At 40.4% G+C, this 24514-nt stretch overlaps 1 protein-coding gene across 1 annotated transcript in view; it reads right to left on the bottom strand.

Annotated features, from left to right (window-relative positions):
* Positions 1-24514, bottom strand: part of LRP1B (LDL receptor related protein 1B) — a 1143506-nt gene that overhangs the window by 34306 nt on the left and 1084686 nt on the right. The window contains exons 80-85 of the mRNA XM_070731453.1: positions 20410-20526; positions 19017-19190; positions 16492-16617; positions 15182-15346; positions 6594-6755; positions 5584-5758 (exon numbers count right to left, since the gene is read on the bottom strand). Of these exons, the coding sequence (XP_070587554.1) occupies positions 5584-5758; positions 6594-6755; positions 15182-15346; positions 16492-16617; positions 19017-19190; positions 20410-20526 (919 nt within the window). The remainder of the gene's footprint in view (positions 1-5583; positions 5759-6593; positions 6756-15181; positions 15347-16491; positions 16618-19016; positions 19191-20409; positions 20527-24514) is intronic.

Below are 24514 nucleotides of genomic sequence, written 5' to 3' on the forward strand. Positions count from 1 at the left end.
TAGATCTATTTCGGCCTTATTAGGCCTCATCAGCTGGCCACACCCACTCTTTTACTGGGATTCGATCTGGGAAGCTTCTGCATTGTAAAGCAGAGAGCTAGCAATTAGACCCATCCGATCTGAATCCTCTCAGCTCTGTACCAGGGAGGGGTATATGTTTTTTTTCTTATGTCGAATCACCCTGGTATATTTTTAAGGAACGTCACAGCTCCTTTTTTTTTTTGCCTATAGGCCCAACCTAAGGCCACTGCAAGGCAGTAATATATTTATAGCCGACAAACTATATTTTGTATGTGTTAAATGTTTATAGCTGGAATTTTAAAATTAAGGGAGACCAGGATAGATCTATTTCGGCCTTATTAGGCCTCATCAGCTGGCCACACCCACTCTTTTACTGGGATTCGATCTGGGAAGCTTCTGCATTGTAAAGCAGAGAGCTAGCAATTAGACCCATCCGATCTGAATCCTCTCAGCTCTGTACCAGGGAGGGGTATATGTTTTTTTTCTTATGTCGAATCACCCTGGTATATTTTTAAGGAACGTCACAGCTCCTTTTTTTTTTTTTTTTGCCTATAGGCCCAACCTAAGGCCACTGCAAGGCAGTAATATATTTATAGCCGACAAACTATATTTTGTATGTGTTAAATGTTTATAGCTGGAATTTTAAAATTAAGGGAGACCAGGATAGATCTATTTCGGCCTTATTAGGCCTCATCAGCTGGCCACACCCACTCTTTTACTGGGATTCGATCTGGGAAGCTTCTGCATTGTAAAGCAGAGAGCTAGCAATTAGACCCATCCGATCTGAATCCTCTCAGCTCTGTACCAGGGAGGGGTATATGTTTTTTTTCTTATGTCGAATCACCCTGGTATATTTTTAAGGAACGTCACAGCTCCTTTTTTTTTTTTGCCTATAGGCCCAACCTAAGGCCACTGCAAGGCAGTAATATATTTATAGCCGACAAACTATATTTTGTATGTGTTAAATGTTTATAGCTGGAATTTTAAAATTAAGGGAGACCAGGATAGATCTATTTCGGCCTTATTAGGCCTCATCAGCTGGCCACACCCACTCTTTTACTGGGATTCGATCTGGGAAGCTTCTGCATTGTAAAGCAGAGAGCTAGCAATTAGACCCATCCGATCTGAATCCTCTCAGCTCTGTACCAGGGAGGGGTATATGTTTTTTTTCTTATGTCGAATCACCCTGGTATATTTTTAAGGAATATACATATACGTTCCTTAAAAATATACCAGGGTGATTCGACATAAGAAAAAAAAACATATACCCCTCCCTGGTACAGAGCTGAGAGGATTCAGATCGGATGGGTCTAATTGCTAGCTCTCTGCTTTACAATGCAGAAGCTTCCCAGATCGAATCCCAGTAAAAGAGTGGGTGTGGCCAGCTGATGAGGCCTAATAAGGCCGAAATAGATCTATCCTGGTCTCCCTTAATTTTAAAATTCCAGCTATAAACATTTAACATATATATATATATATATATAACTATATTTACAGCAGCACGAAGCTTACAACTTCAGCCTGATGATGGTGAATGTGATTTCACCGAAACGTCGCATAGACATGCAAAATATTACACGGGGCAAAACCCGAACTCAGAACAATCTACATACATATACCCATGAAAATCTACAAAAATAAATATATATATGACAGTCTTGGTATATTCGGGTTTCTTCCCGTGTAGGATTTAGACATTTCTGGTGATGTTTCAACGAGGTCCCACTCGTCATCTTCAGGCTGGTGTTTCTGTCCTTGTTCTAGGGCGAACACAGCGAGACCTGAGCTGCCTTCCTTCTATAAATACTGGTGGCTTGGTGTGGTTTGATGGCTCAGCAATTGCCTGCTGTGTAGAAACTTCCTGGTGAGTCAGTGGGGTAACACCTGGGGTCGTTGATGTAACTGAGCTATGCTGATTAGTTAATGGTTGTGGATTAGGCGTGATATCCTGAGTAGTTGGAGCTTGTAAAAAAATATCTTTTTTTATCTTTTATCTTACAGATTAAAAAATGGCCAACATCCTAAGAAACACCAAAGACAATATCTAGCTAGAAAACCAGGGAGTTTATCAAATACCGTGTAAAATCTGCCCAGCCACATATATTGGACAAACTAACAGGAGAGTAAATGCACGTGTTGCAGAACATAAGAATGCATTAAGGAAAAAAGAAAAAACCTCCTCCCTTTCCCAACACTTCAAAACTACAGGACATGAAATTGATTTTGACAGTACTAAATTAATTTCCAAAACAGAACACTAAAGCAAAAGAATAATCATGGAATCCATCGAGATAGAAAAACATCCCCAAAATATGAACAAGCGGGATGATACGTCCCGCCTACCAGACATCTGGAAACCAGCCCTCAAACCATAGAAACTGAAACCAGACTCAGAACACATATTGCAAAACAATCAAGTAGCCTGCAAGTTCCAACTACTCAGGATATCACGCCTAATCCACAACCATTAACTAATCAGCATACCTCAGTTACATCAACGACCCCAGGTGTTACCCCACTGATTCACCAGGAAGTTTCTACACAGCAGGCAATTGCTGAGCCATCAAACCACACCCAGCCACCAGTATTTATAGAAGGAAGGCAGCTCAGGTCTCGCTGTGTTCGCCCTCGAACAAGGACAGAAACACCAGCCTGAAGATGACGAGTGGGACCTCGTCAAAACGTCGTCAGAAATTTCTAAATCCTACACGGGAAGAAACCCGAATATACCAAGACCGTCATACCTGTACCCGTGAAAATCTACGAAAACAAATATATATATAACATTCGTATGCCACCCATCTCCGTAGACTCGGGGCGGCTAACAACAATAATAAAAAACAGCATATAACAAATGTAATATTTAAAATAACTAAAAACCCTTATTAAAAACCAAACATACACACAAACATACCATGCATAAATTGTATGGGCCTAGGGGGAAGGAATATCTCAATTCCCCCATGCCTGACAACAGAGGTGGGTTTTAAGGAGCTTGTGAAAGGTGAGGAGGGGGGGCAATTCTGATCTCTGGGGGGAGCTGGTTCCAGAGGGCCAGGGCCACCACAGAAAAGGCTCTTCCCCTGGGTCTCGCAAAATGACATTGTTTATTCAACGGGACCCAGAGAAGGCCCACTCTGTGGGACCTAACTGGTCACTGGGATTTGTGCGGCAGAAGGCGGTCCCAGAGATATTCTGGTCCGATGCCATGAAGGGCTTTATAGGTCATAACCAATACTTTGAATTGTGACCGGAAGCTGATCGGCAACCAATGCAGACTGTGGAATGTTGGTGTAACGTGGACATATTTAGAGAAGCCCATGATTGCTCTCGCAGCTGCATTCTGCACGATCTGAAGTTTCCGAACACTTTTCAAAAGTAGCCCCATGTAGAGAGCGTTACAGTAGTCGAGCCTCGAGGTGATGAGGGCATGAGTGACTGTGAGCAGTGACTCCCAGTCCAGATAGGGCCGCAACTGGTGCACCAGGCAAACCTGGGCAAACGCCCCCCTCACCACAGCTGAAAGATGCTTCTCTAATGTGAGTTGTGGATCGAGGAGGATGCCCAAGTTAATGATTCCCCCCCCCCAGGGTGATGGACGGACAGATGGGATTGTCCCTGGGAGGCAAAACCCACAGCCACTCCATCTTATCAGGGTTGAGTTTGAGTCTGTTGACACCCATCTAGACCCTAACAGCCTCCAGGCACCGGCACATCACATCCACTGCTTCGTTGACTGGACATGGGGTGGAGATGTACAACTGGGTATCATCCGCATACTGATGATACCTCACCCCATGCCCTTGGATGATCTCGCCCACTGGTGTCATATATATGTATGTACACTATGTATGTATATATGTATGTATGTATGTATATGTGTGTATATGTGTGTATGTCTGTTTATGCATGTATGTGTATATGTGTTTATGTATGTATGTGTGTGTATGTATGTATGCATGTATATATATGTATGTATACCATTTGTGGCCAGCTTTTAAGTACTTAATACACCTTAGCTAATTTATACGACAAATGTGGCAACCTTGTTTATTCCTTTTCCTAATAGTATTAAACTGAATATAGACCTCACAGCTTATGGATTGTAATTTTAGTAGTATTGACAATGCATAATTGATAGACTGGATTTTATCATGATAAAATAACTTTATAACTTTATAAGAGATTGGTAGCCATATGTGAACTTTCTAAATGTTAACATGTAGAAGTAACAGTACTGTAGAAGTACAGTAACAGACAGTTAACAGAAATATTTGATATATTAGTGTAATACTTGGCCTAACCCCGTAATGGTGAACTTACGGCATCCAGTTCAGTTCTGCTGCACATGCATGTAAACCTCTCGCCAACCAGCTAGTCATGTCTCTGCCATGGAGGCATGCTGTGTGTGGGCATGTGCACATGCCCAGGGGCAGGACACATGCCAGGGATATGCATACATGCACAGGGGTGCAGGGCACATGCATGAGTGTGAAGCACATACATGAGGCTGTGTGCGCAATGCATTTTGGAGGTTCAGAAACACACATTTTGGATACTCAGTCTGGAAAGGGTTAGCCATAACTGGCTAACCAGTTGACTGGGATTTTCCATCCCTATTTTTACATACATGTTATGATTAGATATTGGGTAGACTTGATTATTGGACAAATACTTCCTCATCTGGAATATCTGTTTATTTAATACAGTAGTTTTGTTAAATAAGGATAGGAAAGGTTATAACTATTTGTAGACACATTATGTAAGAAGAGGAGAACCTATCAGGGTTTTTTTTTAAATTTAATTTTTAGCATCTAGCCAGGGTGGATTTTTTAAATACAGTGATACCTCGTCTTACGAACTTAATTGGTTCTGGGATGAGGTTTGTAAGGTGAAAAGTTTGTAAGATGAAACAATGTTTCCCATAGGAATCAATGGAAAAGCGATTAATGTTTGCAAGCCTAAAACTCATCCCTTTTGCCAGCCTCAGTGAAATTGCAGCATCGCAAAAACACAGAAGTCCTTGAAACCCCACCTCCGGACTTCCGTTGCCAGCAAAGCTCCCATTTTTGCACTGCTGGGATTCCCCTGCAGTATCGCAAAAACACGGAAGTCCAGAGGTGGTGTTTCCCATGGAGGGGAGCCTCAGAGGAATCCCAGTAGTGCAAAAATGGGTGCTTCACTGGCAACAGAAGTCCGGAGGTGGGGCATCCCAGTGGCAGCGGGTTGGACATTTAGGTTTCTCTCTCTTTTTTTGTACACAGGAATTTCCCCCCCCCCCTTATTTTTATTGTTGGATGCTCATTTTTCTACTTTTCTGTTTTGTATTTTATTCTTGTTAATAAAAGAAAATAATTTTAAATTTTTTAAAAAGAAAGAAATAATGAAAAATGTACTATCCAGCACATGTTACCTTCACATATTTTACAACAGCTAGTAAGGGCCAATAATACTTTTAAAATTGGAAGTAATATTTGGTTTTCCAGTTTTATTGACACAAATATATTGAAAATATACATTTCCGGCTATTCAATTACATGATTCATCATAGTTTTAACTTACTTGCACATGATGTCATCATTTTTCTTATCTATGATGCACTGACCATCATGACATTTTACACATTTGTCTATTTCACATTTTGCACCTTCATATTGTAGAGGACAGAAACATTCTACCCTGTCATCATTAGCAATGATGCAAGATTCAGAATTAACACAATAATGGTGGCAAATATCTGCAAAGAATAAACACATATACATGCATAAGACATAATAAAATTATCCTCTTATAAACATATTAATAAATTGATTGAATCAATAACTATTTTAATAAGTTATCAAAAAAATCTTCATAGAATACTTTTGTAGCTGAACATTTACATATCTATACTTATTCATTTCAAAGGCGTAATCTAATAGATCTATTTAAAAATATTCAAAATGAGACAAAAATTTCTCAACATTTTCTTTTGAAGATTTGCCATCATTTTTCCCCTCCCCACCCATCCAAGAATGATGTCTGATCTAAAGCATGTGGAGCATACAAAATGAATGCCTGAATGCTAACACAATTCTTGTTTCACAATTACAAAATAAACAAAAGGAAAACAAACAAACAAAATATTTTTACAGACAATGGTGACAAACACCTCCTCGCCCCATTTATAGACATTGGTGAAAAACTCCTGGAAATCTAAGAAAAAAATGAATAGATCCTCTCAATTTGACAATCCAGTTCTGTGGTAGATCAGAACATGTGTTATTACTGCAGTTTTCTCAAAATGTAAATATGTCTTTATTTTGTTACTATTACATCTTTATATTACACGCTTTTATAGGACTATATTGCCACACCAGAGTGGATTCCTCCCGGTTCAGACTGGTTCACTTGAACCGGTAGCAAACCACAATAACGTCACAGAGCCAGTCCTGTTAGTGCCAGTCCGTGGCCACCACTATCCATTTAGTTCTGGATGTACACTACCTTTTCAAATGATTGCTTTTAAAAACTGAAAAATAGCAGTTCCATTCTGATTTTTGTTAATATTATTCCAGTTATTCTATACTTACAATCTTGACATCTGTCCCCTGTATACTCAGGTTGACATTGACAGTGGGGCTGATTTCCAGCACTGATACTGCAAGTTCCTCCATTCTGACAAAAATGATTGCAGACTGTTTTATTGCAATTTGGACCTGTAAACCCCAGCGTACAAATGCATGCAGGTCTTCCTACAAGACAAAATGAAATATCTAGCAGGTTAGCTCTATTTATATACACCTTTCTTATTCATAATGATAAGTTATAGGATATAGATAAATCAATCAGCATCATATGGCATCTATAAATATTTTAAACACATATACTGGTAGTCTCCATTTAGTTATCATAATTTGGACTGGCAAATTGATTGTTAAGCAAAGCAATTGTTTCAATTTTCCTTTGTGTGAGAGATCTATGAAGGTTATAATTGCAAGGATTGGCCATAAACTTACTTTTTCATCATCATCATAACTGCAATTTGTTATAACATGAAGTAGTTTCTGAATGAGGACTATCTATAAATCAAAGCCCTTGATTATACTTTTTATTTCTTTAAAGTCCATTACAATAACTTGTTTAGTTTGAAAATAGCTCATATCAGTTTGAGTTTTAATTACATTTTCCATATGTATGTTTCAATTAACTGATGACATTTCTTTGTTCAGATATTATTTTACCAAATCTGAAAAAAATGCACACATTTTAATTAAAACTATCCACAAGATCCACATTAAAATTTCCCAATACTGTAAACAATAAGAAAACAATGACTAAATCTACAATTTGCCAGTGGAATTTATTCAACTAATTAATATTTGTGTAAATAATAATCTAAAACTTACAATTCTTTTATCTCCTCATGCAGCAAATAATCACTTACAGTGAGTTTAATTATTTCCCATTATAAGAATTAGAAATACCAATATTAGCATGTTATAAACCTAACAATATATTAATAAATAATTATTAGTAAATATACTATATTTATAGACCAATTTCCAACTTACAAAAAATCAAAGCACAATGCAACTTAATTGAAGAAGAATATCATCCAATAATTTGCAAGCATTGAAAATGTATCAAGATTATAACATAAACCTACTAATCAAATAAAGTTATCATTTGAATTTGTTCAGAAACAGGGCATAATAAAATTAAACAACTTTTATTGTAATGACTAAGGATTGAACCACTAATAATTAGTTTAAATAATCATTCTACAATTTAATTTACATTTGACTGGGAAAGGTATTAGTAGGTAAATAATTAAATGGGCTATAAAATAAATGTTATTCAGCGATTTAGCTGTTTGATATCTTAATCTAATGATTACTAGTCTCTGCCTCTTCCTTTTAAATCCCCACCCATTATCCAATTCAGAATTAGAAGGTTTAGTATGTTGCAACTGGGAAGGAACTCAAAACTGTTATTAATTTATTTGTTTGTTTATTTGACTTCTATGCCTCCCAATCCCAAAGGATTTACATGCCACCCTCCTCATTATGGCTACCAAGAGCACCTACGGATATGAAGCTGTAAAATTATTATATAACACTCAATTATTTGAACTACAATTCAAATAATCTACAATCAAAATCATTTTGCCAAAGCACAGGAGCAGCATTAACTGAAGTTCTTGTATATTGTCTTCTAACAAATTTATTTGATAAATTATGGTAATAATGATTTACTTGATTAATTACTTGATAAAGTACTGTGGAATAAGGAAAATATTAAGGCCTAAGCACCTCTACCTGTAGCACCTATTACCTACAGTAGATGAAAAAGTACAGTTACCAATGGATTGCATTGCATATCAGTACTTAAAGCTGGAAATTCTTCAGTACCGGAATAATACAGCATCCTAACATGCCCAATTTAGTACAGCTTTAAGTGCAAATATTATACCCAAACCCTCCTTCAACCTTTATTGGCCAGCCAATACAGTTAAATGATATCATAGAAACATAGAACAGTGATTTTCAACCTTTTTTGAGCCGCGGCACATTTTTTACATTTACAAAATTCTGGGGCACACCACCAACCAAAATGACACAAATCTAATAAATAAATAAATACATACATACATACATACATACATACATACATACATACATAACCCCCTCATATATACAATCCCATGTAACATCCCCTTATAAATACCTGTACAGTCAATCATCAATCATCCCTCCTGAAATTTATACCACTGTCTCATTTCTGGGTACTTCTCCTGTCTTTCCCCCTTTTCTCTCTCATGTTTCTCATTTCTCTCTCTTCCTCCCTTTTTCCCTCATTCCTTCTCTCCCTCCCTTTCTCTCTCTTTCCTTTCTCTCATTCCCTTTCTCTCTATCCTTTCTATCTCTCACTTGTTCTTTCTCTCCCTCCCTTTCTGTCTCTTTCCTTTCTCTCATTCCCTCTTTGTCTCCTGGGGCTGACTGCGCCTGCCCTCCACCCCCCACCGCAGAGGGAAAGCATTTGGCATCGGCACCGCCAACCCCCCCTCCATGAGCAGCAAAAGCCTCAGCGACGGAGCCGAAAGGCAAAAGGCGCGATCCGTCACTTAGGCTTTTGCTGCTCCTGGAGGGGGGGGGAGGATTTTCTCCTCCCCACCCCCCGGCAGCCAAACGTCGCTGAGGCTTTGGGCATCAGCGCCTTCCCCTCCACGAGCATCAAAAGCCTCAGCGACGGAGCCGAAAGGCAAACGGCGTGCCCCGTCGCTGAGGCGCTTGCTGCTCGTAGAGGGGTGGCGCTGATGCTCCCTCTCGCCGCCCCCATCTCCCCGCGACCACCTGGGGCCGCTGCAGCCGGCACGCTCCTGCTCCCACCGCCAGTGCCCTCCCGCCGGGCCCAAAGGACACTTGCCGCCAACGCCAGGAAACTCCAGCTGGGCGGGGCACTGCCGGTGCCTCCGAGCTCCCACTCGCAGCTGTCCCCCGGCTCCTGCCTGATGCCGTGGTTTCTGGCGCTCTCCTGCTGGGCCCCAAAGAAGGAAGGCAGGAAAAAGGAGGTGCGAAAAATCAAGCTCTCCTTTTTCCCGCCTTCCTTCTTTGGGGCCCAGCAGGAGAGCGCCAGAAACCGCGGCAATGGGCAGGAACCGGGGGACAGCTGCGAGTGGGAGCTCGGAGGCACCGGCAGCGCCCCGCCCAGCTGGAGCTTCCCTAGGAGCTTGGTGGCACACCTGACTGTGTCTCGCGGCACACTAGTGTGCTGCGACACACCGGTTGGGAAATGCTGACATAGAAGACTGACAGCAGAAAAAGAACTCATGGTCCATCTAGTCTGCCCTTATACTATTTCCTGTATTTTATCTTACAATGAATATATGTTTATCCCAGGCATGTTTAAATTCAGTTACTGTGGATTTACCAACCACGTCTGCTGGATGGATCTACTACTCTTTCAGTAAAATAATATTTTCTCATGTTGCCTTTGATCATTCCCCCAACTAACTTCAGATTGTGTCCCCTTGTTCTTGTGTTCACTTTCCTATTAAAAACACTTCCCTCCTGAAACTTATTTAACCCTTTAACATATTTAAATGTTTCGATCATGTCCCCCCTTTTCCTTCTGTCCTCCAGACCAGTGTTTCCCAACCTTGTTTGAGCCGCTGCACATTATTCATATTTTCAAAATCCTGGGGAACACTGAACCAGGAGGGGGGGCGGCGGCTAAAGAAAAGTTTGGACAAAAAAAATCTCTCTCTTCCTCCCTTTCGCTCTATTTCTCCCTCTTTCTCTCTCTTCCTTCCTTCCCTTCTTTCTCTCTCCATCCCTCTTTCTTTCTTTCTTCCTCTCTATTTTGCTCTCTTTCTCTCTCCCTCCCTCCTTCCCTCCCTCTATGTCTTTCTCTCTCCCTTGCTCTCTCTCTCTCTTTCTGTCTCTCTTGCTATCTCTCTTGCTTTTTTCTCTCTCTTGCTCTCTCTCTCTCTTTCTCTGCCTCTCTTGCTATGTCTCTCTTTCTTTCTCTCTCTCTGCCTCTCTTGCTGTCTCTCTTTCTCTCTCTTTCTCTGTCTCTCTTGCTAACTCTTTCTTTCTTTCTCTCTCTCTTTCTCTCTCTCTCTCTGTCTCCCTTTCTTTCTTTCTCTCTCTCTCTGCCTCTCTTGCCATCTCTCTCTTTCTCTCTCTCCTTCTCTGTCTCTCTTGCTATGTCTCTCTTTCTCTCTCTCTCTCTGCCTCTCTTGCTATGTCTCTCTCTCTGCCTCTTGCTGTCTCTCTTTCTCTCTCTCTTTCTCTCTTGCTATGTCTCTCTTTCTCTCTCTGTCTCTCTTGCTATGTCTCTCTTTCTTTCTCTCTCTCTCTGCCTCTCTTGCTATGTCTCTCTCTCTCTTTCTCTGTCTCTCTTGCTGTTTCTCTTTTTCTCTCTCTTTCTCTCTCTCTGCCTCTCTTGCTATGTCTCTCTTTCTCTCTCTCTCTCTTTCTCTGTCTCTCTCTCTCTGTATCTCTTGCTATGTCTCTCTTTCTTTCTCTCTCTCTGCCTCTCTTGCTATGTCTCTCTTTCTCTCTCTCTCTATGTCTCTCTTTCTTTCCCTGTGTCTCTCTCTCTCTCTCTTTCTCTGTCTCTCTTTCTCTCTCTGTTTCTCTTGCAGCACGTACAACTGCCACTGTCAGTGCCTCCACCCTGGAGCTCCCTCTCGCCACCGCCATCTCCCTGCAACTGCCTGGGGCCGCTGCAGCCGGCACCCTCCCGCTCCCACTGCCAGTGCCCTCCCGCCGGGCTCCAAAGGACACTTGCCGCCGACACCAGGGAAGCTCCAGGAAGGCAGGAAAAAGGAGGCGCGAAGAATGAAGCTCTCCTTTTTCTCACCTTCCTTCTTTGGGGCCCAGCAGGAGAGCACTGGCAACAGCGGCACCGGGCAGTAGCCGGGGGACAGTTGCGAGTGGGAGCTCCAGGTCGGAGGCATCGGCACCGGCAGTGCCCCACCCAGCTGGAGCTTCCCTAGGAGCTTCGTGGCACACCTGACCGTGTATCGCGGCACACTAGTGTGCCGCGGCACACTGGTTGGGAAACACTGCTCCAGACTATACAGATTGAGTTCATTAAATCTTTCCTGATACATTTTATGCTTAAGACCTTCCACCATTCTTGCAGCCTGTCTTTGGACCCGTTCAATTTTGTCAATTTCTTTTTGTAGGTGAGGTCTCCAGAACTGAACACAGTACTCCAAATGTGGTCTCACCAGCGCTCTATATAAGGGGATCACAATCTCCCTCTTCCTGCTTGTTATACCTCTAGCTATGCAACCAAGCATCCTACTTGCTTTTCCTACCGCCCGACCACACTGCTCACCCAATTTGAGACTGTCAGAAATCACTACCCCTAAATCCTTCCCTTCTGAAGTTTTTGCTAACACAGAACTGCCAATGCAATACTCAGATTGAGGATTCCTTTTCCCCAAGTGCATTATTTTACATTTGGAAACATTAAACTGCAGTTTCCATTGCTTTGACCATTTATCTAGTAAAGCTAAATCATTTACCATATTACAGACCCCTCCAGGAATATCAACCCTATTGCACACTTTAGAGTCATCGGCAAATAGGCAAACCTTCCCTACCAATCCTTCCCCTATGTCACTCACAAACATATTAAAAAGAATAGGACCCAGAACAGACCCTTGTGGCACACCGCTTGTAACCTGTCTCTGCTCAGAATACTCGCCATTAACAATAACTCTCTGATGTCTATGCTTCAGCCAGCTTGAAATCCACTGAACTATCCAGGGATTAAGTCCAATCTTCCCTAATTTATCTATCAGCTCTTTATGTGGAACCGTATCAAAGGCTTTGCTGAAGTCCAGATAGGCAATATCCACGGCACTACCTTGATCCAACACCTTTGTGACATAGTCAAAGAAATCAATGAGATTAGTCTGACATGATTTGCCTTCAGTAAAGACATGCTGATTTGGGTCCAATAAGTTATTGTTTTTTAGGTGCTGATTTATCCTCTTTTTGAGTAGAGTCTCCATCATTTTAACTATAACTGATGTCAAACTAACTGGCCTGTAGTTACTAGCTTCTTCTCTACTGCCCTTCTTGCGGATAGGCACAACACTGGCCATTCTCCAATCCTCAGGAACATCTCCTGTTAACAGGGATTGGTTAAACAAATCAGTCTGAGTTCTTTAAGAACTCTGGGGTGGATGCCATCTGGACCCATTGCCTTATTTATCTTTAATCGTTCAAGTTCTTCTAAGACATCGGCTTCTAAGATCACTGGAGCCGAATCCATACAGCTGGAAGCAATGCTATATCACTCTATAGTATTATTTTGTAAGGTGTCTTTTGAGAAAACTGAACAGAAGTAGCTATTGAAATGGTCAGCGATCTCCTTATTCCCATCAATGCATGTATTATTCCCGGTACTAAGCTTCGTGATGCTGCAGTTTTTCTTCTTCCTATCACTAATATATCTGAAGAAGGTTTTATCCCCCTTCTTTACAGATTTTGCAATTTCTTCCTCTTTTGAGGCTTTAGCAGCATATATTATCTGTTTCGCCTCCTTCTGTCTCATTTTATACACCTCTCTATCAGCTATACTTCCAGACTCTTTATACCTCCTATAGGCAGCCTTTTTTTCATTGACTATAGCCCTTACATCGTTGCTAAACCATAGCGGTTTCTTCTTCCTTTTACCTTTAGTTATTTGCTTTACATACAGTCCTGTGGCTTTTAAGATGGCTTTTTTTAATACAGTCCACTGGGTGCTCGCTCTTGCCATTTTATCCCTCCCCTTTAATTCATTATTTAAATATTCCCCCATTGCATTAACATTTGTTTTTCTGAAATCCAATACTTTGGTTGCAGTATAGGATTGCTCACAATCAGTTTTTACATCAAACCACAAACATAGATGGTCACTGCAACCTAAATTTTCTCCCACCTTGACCTCTGAAGCCCAATTCCCATTCGTAAAAACTAAATCTAGAATATTCTCCCCTCTAGTTGGTGTCTTAACTAGCTGTGCCAGAGCTGCTCCTGTAAAGGCCTCTACTATATTCTTACTTTTGCATGTAAGGGCACTGGGGATATCAATGAGAAATCCTCTTTCAATCATTTAGTAAGTGAAGGGAAAACTCACTTGGATGGCATGTATTTCATTCTCTTTTAAGATGATCTAAGAGTATAATCCAATATATAAAATCAACTATAGATTCAGGAACATTTTAGCTGTCAACATTTGTCCTGTTCTACAAGTAGTGACTAGTAACTTCAGCAGTATGTTGTCTACTTAAAACATTAAATGTTGTACCAGATATGGATGGGACTTAGTTTTCCACATATCAAACCATTTTTGAGGATCCTCATCCTCAGGGGTGGATTCCCACTACTGCTAATACCGGAGCACTGCACGCACAACCTTGCCTCTCCTGTGTGTGCGCGCATGCGTCCCAGCATGTTTTTGTTTCTGTGCATGCGCAGGAAGCAAAATCTTGTGAGGGGACATGTGCAAGAGATTTCAGCTATTTTTTTTCCATGCACAGAAGCAAAAAAAGCTCCAAAATCTCTCTTACGCACGTGTCCCCTTGGAGATTTGCTGGGACACGCACACATGCATGCAGAATAGAAACTGAGCATTCAGTGCAACTTTCACTACCGATGCGCCATCCTCAACCGTACCAGTAGTAACCTGCTACTGCTCATCTTGCTATCTAATAGGCACTCATTCTTTGTTACAATTCTTTCCCAAAGCACTAATCTGATGTGAAAAACAATCTTTTTTATTTCTATTATGAGAGGCTACAGAGCTGCCCTTCTTTCTTCTCAATTAATGTTCACATCTCCTGTCATTGTTATCTGAATCCTGGAGTCAAATGTACGTTAAAAAGAGCTGCAGCCTCGTGTTATGTTTTAATGATTGTTTGAGCACATTCAGCTTATTATACAGACTCATTCTGCTTTTTTGTCTGCACCAAGTTACTGAATATTCCATGATAATCAGCTTCTAAGAAATTGTTTCATGTGTCTTTAATATTATGAAACACATTTGAAGAGAGGTAGAATCACCACATTGTTCTTCACGTTCAATACCTCATTTTGTTATCTTACATGAGAGTTCCTTTAAAATTATCTATACTGGCCCCTCATGACCCATTTAGCATTAATTCCAAGCTAACATTTTCATCACAGAACACAGAACTATTAAATCAAATAGAAATCTTTCTTACAGTCGTTGACTACTGCAAAATAATGTAAAAGCATCTAACTTATAAATTATGGAACAAGTAGCTAGATTATAAAGATCTAATTGATCAGAACTATGCATTTGTTTTAGGAATAATTGTAAATCTCAGTATGCATAGTGTTGGCAAGAGGAAAAATGGGTGCCTGAATTGCATTTCCTCTTTCAAATCTGCCATATAACCCTTGACACTGGGTGTGAGGTTTCCATACTCTCGTATTTCAAGGAAAACAAGGAAGACATTCCTAGCAAATTTTCTACAGATATCAGTGTCAATTTTTCTAGAAGAAAATCAAAAATCAAATGGGTTTTTAATGCTTTATGCTTCAGCCATAATAGTCCCAGAAATTTCCATGACTAATAGTAATAATTAACTATATAATAACAGTTTTTCATTGTCTACAATAAATAAATAGAGAAAATTAATATTTACCAATAACTGAAGCTATGCAGGTTCCTCCATTCTGACAATAATTGCTACAATGGTTAATTTCACATCTGTCCCCTGAATAACTTGGCCAACAGTAACATCTTTGATCACCTTTTTCATTTATAGCACATCTACCTCCATTTTCACAAGCCAGCTTGCAAGTCTCATCTGTACTTAAGATATAAACACAAAGGTCATGACAGGAGATGATTATCATTACCATTGTTCATCCAGGAAATGAAAATGAGCCAGAATAAACAAATTGTTAGCACAGAAGAGCATTAATGGATGCAAAATCAGTTGCAGCCATCCACTCCTGTTTGCTCTCAGAATTCATATGGACAACATGTTCAGCTGAATGTTTCATTTCAAGGCCTTGCTACTAGTAAACACTCAACTGAGTAAGTCATGCAGCACATTGATATAAGCAAAACATCATTGTTGAAGCACTGAAGTAGCACTAACTTTCAATAGCTTGACATAGTTCCTTTGAAGTCTCTCCTAAGTATTCTGAATTAACATTTTGTATATATATAGATAACACTTGGATTGAAATCAGTGGTAAAGAGAATGGATGTGGGGGGCTGGCATGCTGAACTGCGAAGGTTACCAAGCTTTCGAGAAGACCCTGATATATTAAAGCTATGAATATAAGTGTTTTCTTTGTGCCAGCTTTCTTTATAAATTATTTGCACAAATTCATCTTAGTGTAATTGGTACAGCAGATCTGTCCACTGATGTTGGATTGAAATGTTGTAGCAGCATCATAACAAAAGTAGATTTGTGTCCAAAATTGATAATGTCCAGATGTATTAGATATACAACCCCCAAATATCGTATTAATAAATTGCAATATTTATTTGTCAACTTTGTGTCTTTATATTTATATGTTATTATTGCTATAATAGTTGTGATTTATTTGATTGGTTTTTATCTTGCTTTAGATGTTTTCTTTATGTATCCTCTAAGCTACTTTGAGGTTTTTGACTGTAGAAGAGCAGAAGTATAATATGTAAATAATTAACAGCATTGAGAGGTGCTGATGTCTTTTAAAATATATAAATTCAGTGGGGATACAACTTCAGATAATAGAATACAACTTTTAGATAGATTTGACTTTAAAAACCAAAATTTTAGAAGTCAAATACTAATCAAAATTAATATCATTCTGCATTTTTTACAATATTCAAATGCATTCATTTACTTAAATTTCAGGCATTGAAATAAATATAAAAATAGAGAATTTAGCATTATTCATTCATCCTTTATTATTTCATAGAAAATTAAGTTCTTAAATAAATGTCAATACCCACCTAGCATATTCAAATCATTGCATTTTCCATTAAACATTGCCTTTCCTTCTGGACATATGCAAGCTGCACCTGAAGGATTGAGTAAACACAGGAACTCACAGGTTAACTGCAGACAAGGATTGAGTGCTATTTGAAAGGAGAAAAGAAAAAAAAGCATAATATGGATTATTTTTCAAATAAATAATGAAATAAGAATAAAGTGACCAGATTTTAAGATTGGGAAAGAGGGACACCATTGAGCCCGTGGAGGGGTGCGGGACTAAAAAAATGTTTAGCCAAAATAAATTGGAAAAAAAAAATTATTTCTCTCTCTTTCTCTCTCTCTTTCCCTCCCTCTTTCTCTCTTCCTCCCTTCCTCTCTCTTTCTCTCTCTCTTCCTTCCTCCTTGTCTCTTTCTTTCTCTCTCCCCTTCCCACCCTCTCTTTTCCTTCCTCCCTTCCTCTCTTCCTCTCTTTCTTTTCTTTCTCTTTTTCTCTCTCTCTTTCTTGCTCTCTCTCTTGCTATCTCTCTCTTTCTCTCTCCCCTCTTGCTCTCTCTTTCTCTCTCTTTCTCTCTCCTTCTCTCGCTTTCGCTCTCTCTCTCTTGCTATCTCTCTCTTTCTCTTCCTCTCTCTTGCTTTCTCTCTCTTTCTCACTCTCTCTTTCTCTCTCTGTCTTTCTCTCTCTTTCTCTTTCCCTCTTTCTTTCTCTCTCTCTCTGTTGCTCTCTCCCTCTTTCTCTCTCTTTCTCTCTCTCTCTCTGTGTTTCTCCCTCCCTCCCTCTCTTTTTTTTACAATAGTCCACATGTCTGTCCAGTTCCCCAGCATGGATAGCACGCTAGCAAATTCGCAACCAATATACTGAACGGGTGGGCAGGAGGCAGGGGGCTCTGTTTTCTTCCCAGCTATTTCAGCCTGGGGAAGGAATTAAGGCGTGGGTGTGGGTGGGGCCAGAGGCATTTCCACCCCCCTCCGCAAATCACCAACAGGGTTCCAGGCGGCCCAGGCTGGGGTGGGAAGAGGGAGGGAGAGAGAGAGAGAGAGAGAGAGAGAGAGAGAGAGAGCTGGCCAAGCTCCCCAAATTTCTCCTGTCCTTTTGACTCAGCCGAGCCTTGCCTGCCACCCCCTCCCTTAAACTTTCCTGGGCTGCAAAGAGAGAAAAAGGATGGAAAGACTCCTGAGGCAGGCAATTACCCACCCACAAATCTCTCTCTCTCTCTCCATCAATGACAGAGTGCAGTCAATCTCTCTCTCCACTCACGGCACTGGGGAAAAGGAAGGAAAAACGCAGGGCCAAGACGGACCCACCTTTATTTGCCGGGCGAGCTGGTGCTTGGAACACGCAGACGGGTTTTCCTGCCTGGCACAAACACTGTTCTGTCCGTCCACCAGCCCCAAGCACAGTGGATAGGCTATCGGAGGAGGAGGAGGCAAACACCTCGGCTGCGCTTCCCTTTCCTTTTCCTCCCCTTTGTTGTCCCTGCTAGCGCAAGGTGACCAGACTTCCCATTTTTTAAAAAACACCACGGGATGCGGGACAAATTGCTCAAAAGCGGGACTGTCCCACCAAAAACGGGATGTCTGGTCATCTTAAATAAGAAGCAAGGCCCTTATAGTATAGACATTAAGATTTAGTCCTGAGCCTATCCCTCAATCTGGAGAGGGGCAGCATACAAATCCAATAAATAAATAAATAAATAATACAAGGAAAGGGAACAACTTAAGACAAATCCTGATCCTTTGTTTTCAAGGACATGAACAGATTCTCAGACAAGTGGCAAGCAATTTGAGCCATAAATACAAATACAAGAAAGAGTTCCATGTAGTGCTTAAGGCATCAGATTAGAAATTTGGAAAATTACGACGTGAGATTGGTGATCCTGAGTCTGTCACTGCCTAGGAAGGAGACAATTGCAAACCATTTCTGAAAGACTTTACCAACAAAGCCACAAATATTACTTCAGGCATCACCCGAATTTCTTTTTTAAAAAAACCCCTGACTTGAAGGTATAAAAAACCAAAAAGACAAAGCGAACCAAGAACCAAGAACCTAACCAAACACAATCTCCCTCAAACACCTTTAAGATATAAGACTTTCATTTTATTTATTTGTTTTTATACATATTTATCTGGGGTCTACTCCATAAATTGTGATGAAGAAGAAAATATATCACACCATGTGCCGTTATCTACTTCATGACCCCAACAATTTATCTCCATCTAAAGAGCACCAAGCAGTAAAGTGTCATTGCATGAGAAGATAATTTATGAGCATCTCTAATGTTAACAGGGAAGAAATTGTTATAATAAGGTGTTTTTCTTCTCTTGTAACCACAAAATATTTTATTATTAAGCCCGGTAAGATATATTTCTATAGCTTTTATTTTATTCCTAATGATATGCCAAGTTCCCCAAAACAGTTCATTTACTAAATCCCTGAAGTCTAATGTATGAGAATGGGTGAATAAGTTATATATTTATTTTGTACACTATTTTAAATATTAAGATATTTTAATTTCCCCCCCTGAAAGTAATAAAATATACTCACAGTGTATTTGTTTGTAGCGATGTGAAATCAAGGCACTTTTTGTTTTATCAGTCTCTAAGTTCAAATATTCTACAACACCTTGCCCAAATTTTTGCACTCTAAATGCACCATTTTTAGGTCCAGCTCCATATATATAGTTCTCAAAAATATCAATTCTATGAGGATGTAGTAAGCCTTAAATAAGTAAAAAGAAATACACATTTCAGTTTGATGTGACATTTCTGTACCAACATATACTGTAAACTAATGTTGGTATTTTGTAGTGATATTTTGATTTTATGAATAGCATCTAGATTTGATAAAGTTAACAAGAAAAATAAGTAATCCAATGTGGCTTCCTATTCAGCAAAAGATCCAGATGAAGGTACTTCAACTGATAATTATACTATAGAATTCATGATATACTATTTTAGGGTTCTATAAACAAAAAGGGCAAATCTTTTATACCTCTATTCATATTTATTTTCTGAACAGGGAGTTCTTATCAACATAACACATGGAAAATTTGAATTAACTTTTAACATTACAGAAAGTTTCCTCATCTAAAATAACTCAAGTAGTAAAGTTATTAATTGTTATCATTTTCTAATATATTTGCAGACATATCAAAAGATGCCAAAGTACTTTAGCCTATAAACCCTACAGAAAGCACACTTTGTCTTTTTGTTCACACTTCAATTTGTTTGGAAAAATTAAAAAGCTCTAGGATAAATCCAGATCTTGTATCAGATGTTGTGGGGAACCAGGACAATCTGACAATAAGAAGGTTATTGGAATAAACCATGCATAAACAAAACGAACGAACTTGGAATTGATGGAATGCTACCAGAACAGCAGACATAATAAGACACGATACATGAACTGTAAGAGGATCTTATGGATAGATAGAAGATCTACATCTACACTAACTAAGAAGCAACCAATGACCCAATATTTCAGCTTAGCAGCATAAAGGAATCACCTGCTAGGAGCAGACTCTCAGTAGACTCCCACTCAAATTGCTGAATACAAGGAAAGATGGTGGTTATGAAACAGCCTCACATCCCATTAGCAGACAATAATAACAACATGGAATGTCATATCAGGTACCAAAGCCACCAAGCTATAGGACCAATATGGATCAGTATATGAGCAGAAGGGCATTGGGCACAATACCAGAAGCTCAAAACAGCAATTGCTCATAGATATGCCCAAGACTTAAAGCCTAGACATCTGAAAATAATTGGAATTAATTACAGGAAATCATATGATTCGGAGCTGTGACTGCTATGCTGAAGGAGTGATTCAAAAAGATCCTGGGAATATTAGAGCTCTCTGTCCAGAAGAGTGCAATGCTGGGATCAGCTAAGATACTGAGCAGAACCCTCAACCATATATTCAAATATACACTTACCTTGTTTGCTGCTAACACATATAACTGAATCAGAGCCATCAAAACGAATACTGCCAATGACTGATAATTCAAAATCAGCCCAAAACAAGCGTTGACTGAAGTTATCAACCACTAGACCTGTAAACATATTAGTTAAGAAATTGAATGTAAAACACTGTATAAGAAAATAATCTCGCAGTGCTAGATTTTTTTTTTACAGAACTATACAAAATGATAGGTGGGATGAAATTTTAGAAGTATGCTTCTAGATTTGGATTTCTCTTCTCCATAGAATACTATAGTTAGTATTAGTGCAGACAGCTATGCAATAACTGACATACTTAAAGCCACCCTTTTAGAAAGATGCAGAAGAACAGTGGCTGCAATGTTTGAGCATGTAAATGTTATACCTAACAACTGTCTGATGCAAAGATCTCTGAAAAAGAACCCTGGTATAAACCAGGAACTGCCTGTTTAGCAGTTTGTATTTGGATGTTACAATACTATTGGAATAAAAGAGGACTTAAATTAGGGGTAAGGTTAAATTTGAAGGAAACCCCACCATCCTTCATACTCCCTAGACCAGTGTTTCCCAACCTTTTTTGAGCCGCGGCACATTATTCGTATTTTCAAAATCCTGGGGAACACTGAAAGGGGGGGGGGGCGCGGGCTAAAGAAACGTTTGGACAAAAAAAACCTCTCTCTTCCTCCCTTTCGCTCTATTTCTCCCTCTTTCTCTCTTTTCCTTCCTTCCCTTCATTCTCTCTCTCCATCCCTCTTTCTTTCTTTCTTCCTCTCTTTTTTGCTCTCTTTCTCTCTCCCTCCTTCCCTTTCTCTATGTCTTTCTCTCTCCCTTGCTCTCTCTCTCTGTCTCTCTTGCTATCTCTTTCTTGCTTTTTTCTCTCTTGCTCTCTCTCTCTCTTTCACTGTCTTGCTATATGTCTCTTTCTTTCTCTTTGCCTCTCTTGCTATCTCTCTTTCTCTCTCTGTCTCTCTTGCTATGTCTCTCTTTCTTTCTCTTTCTCTCTCTCTCTGTGCCTCTCTTGCTAAGTCTCTCTTTTTCTCTTGCTATGTCTCTCTTTTTCTCTCTCTCTGCCTCTCTTGCTATGTCTCTCTTTCTCTCTCTCTCTCTTTTTCTATCTCTCTTTCTCTGCCTCTCTTGCTGTCTTTCTTGCTCTGTCTCTCTTTCTCTGCCTCTCTTGCTATGTCTCTCTTTCTCTCTCTCTCTGCCTCTTATATGTCTCTCTTTCTCTCTCTCTCTCAGCTGACTGCAAGCGGGAGCCCTGACGGCGGCAGCTGGACGTGGTGCTGGACACCGTATATGCCAGGCACGCAGCGCCAGCATGTACGACGTCCAGCAGCACGTCCAACCGCCACCGTCAGGGCTCCCACTTGCAGTCAGCTGAGAGAGAGAGAGAGAGCGATCCCTCTCGCCGCCGCCATCTCCCCCGACTGCCTGCGGCCGCTGCGGCCACCCCCCCCCCGCTCCCATCGGACACTTGCCGTCGACGCCAGAGGAGCTTCAGCTGGGCGGGGCGCTGCCGGTACTTCCGTCCTGGGGCTCCCGCTCGCAGCTGTCCCCCGGCTCCTGCTCGATGCCGCGGTTTTCGGCGCTCTCCTGCTGGGCCCCAAAGAAAGAAGGCGGGAAAAAGGTGCGAAGAATGGAGCTCCTGCCTTCCTTCTTTGGGGCCCAGCAGGAGAGCGCCGAAAACCGCAGCATCGAGCAGGAGGCGGGGGACAGCTGCGACCGGGAGCCCCAGGACGGAAGTACCGGCAGCGCCCCGCCCAGCTGAAGCTTGGCGGCACACCTGGCCATGTCTCGCGGCACACCAGTGTGCCGCGGCACACCGGTTGGGAAACGCTGCCCTAGACTATATATGCAAACCAAAAGTTATGTTTCTAGACGATGCAATTTTCAGTTGCAAAAAAATGCACATATTAGAGAAAGGTATGCAGAAATACATGCTACTTTAGGAAAAACTGCTTTTTGTCACATTAAGTATGAAAAGAAGGTAGAAAAATCAAATATTAATATAAAACAGATACTAAACATTAAGAGTGGGTAGAAAATGTATGTTAAAAATTAAGCAAATCAAAATGTATGCTAAAAAAGATGAACAAAAATGGAAGTATGTTTAGATCACAAATATAAAAGACAAAAAGATTAAATTAATTTAAAGAAGAAAAATATGTAATAAGAAAAATCAAATTTGCCAATTCACCTATTTAACTAAACTGGCTACAAATTTATAAAATAATCATTAAGGTTTCATAAAACCATTATAAGGTATAAGCAACTAAATGAAGATATAGCCAGAATCAATGAATTGATCATAATAAATAAATTTAATATTATTGAATTCCTATATTTTGTCTGCTCGCAACAAAGTACTTTACTTTGCAATATTGATTTCACATTCAGCATTAATTACGGTGGAATCAATGTACATTTTCCAAAGTAAAAATTTGCTTATAATGAGTATTACTGAATTCTAATACAGGCGAAGACTGACTATGCTTGACATCTGATTTTCGCTTCAGAACAATCATAAACATTATAGTTATCTAGTGTACTTTAAAACAGCTCCTACCTTTCCCAGGATCAGTGCACACATTTAATTTAGACTTTGTTCAATCTTTGACATTAAAGTACATTAAAGAAAAGCTTAGTAATACAAAATTTTCTTCAGAATTACATAATCTGTCACTTTTTTGTTAATACACTTTTTGTTAGTACACTTGATTCATACGCTCCAAATGATAGATAAAACTTTTATGTCAATATCGAGAACACTTGCAAATAATAGTTGCTCTTAACAACTCTAGTACATAAGGGAAAAAACAGAAGTAATGTAACATTGTATTAATGTCTCTTGATTCTTAGAAGGATTCAAAACACAATCTACTTTAATTACTTGCTCTGCTAGATCTCCAATTTTTCCTGATTCCCAAAATTTCAATCTACAGTATATTAAGAAAATGTATGTCTACATAATATTCTATAGTAAAAATGTCATAGATATATGTAGAATGCACAGATGTCTAATGTTACAGTTCCTATAACGTATGTATAAACGTACTTACAAAAAGATGTAATTTTTCATGTTTTCACTTTCTTAAAGTTTATGTTACTTTTTCTTGCGTAACTTTTATATAATGCATATACATTTCTAAGATCAATGTACAAATTGTTATATTCACTCTGTTATATTGTTAAAAATAAGGTTCCGGTTCCGGTTCCGGTTGGAGGCAGGAGGAGGTGGGGATACGCTGCTCCGTCGGACTACGGTGGTTAACATCAAAATATAGGAGATAAAAGCAATTTAATCACAACCTAGTCTCACAGACCTAGAAGGTGAGCACCCGCTGTCCAAGAGGACCCTCTTTTTGCTGCCCCGTGCTATATTCCTTGCTCCCAGAGTCTGTGGTCTGGCTAGCTGGGCTCCGAAATATGGCGACCACAAAACAGCGCTGAGTTGCTTGTTTTTGCACCGGCGCTGCAGCGTGTTGTTCACTGCCTACAACGTACTGCTTCCTGCCTCTGCTTACCACTACCTATTTTGGGAGGACAGAGGGGAACTTGAAATCCCAAAAGGAGTCGGCTCGTCCCAGCTCAGGGGGTCCTTGCTGCCCTCCTGCTCCGCGGCATTTCCGTTACCCCCTCCCTGCTCCGCGGCGTTTATTTTGCAACATCTTGGCTGCAGCGACTTTGTCGAGGATAGGGGGGCTTAGAGCTTCAGAAGGAACCCTGTGCCCAGCCTGTGCCTTGCCTAGGAAGATCCCGTTGCCCCCGGCTCCGCGGCGTATGCTTTAGACTGTCATCGCCGGAATTTGCTGAGGAATCAGCTGGGGCGCGGAAAATGGCGGCCGCCAATTAGATCGAAACTACCTGCAGCCCTTTCTCTCTTTTCTTCACTGAGTTACGACCTTCAGAGACTGAGAGCTTCAGAGACTGAGAGGCTGAGCTGAGCTATCGAGCCAGCCAAATTGAAACAGCCAGACCCACCAGACACACTAAACGATCCTAAGACGCGGGAACACCGAATGGTGGGGGTGTTCGGCGTCAAAAGATCAGCCAGGTGGGGAACTGCAGGAGGAGGAGAGAGAGGAGACAGAGGGCAGGAGG

This window comes from Erythrolamprus reginae, chromosome 1, assembly GCF_031021105.1.
Source record: "Erythrolamprus reginae isolate rEryReg1 chromosome 1, rEryReg1.hap1, whole genome shotgun sequence".
NCBI classification, from domain to species: domain Eukaryota; kingdom Metazoa; phylum Chordata; class Lepidosauria; order Squamata; family Dipsadidae; genus Erythrolamprus; species Erythrolamprus reginae.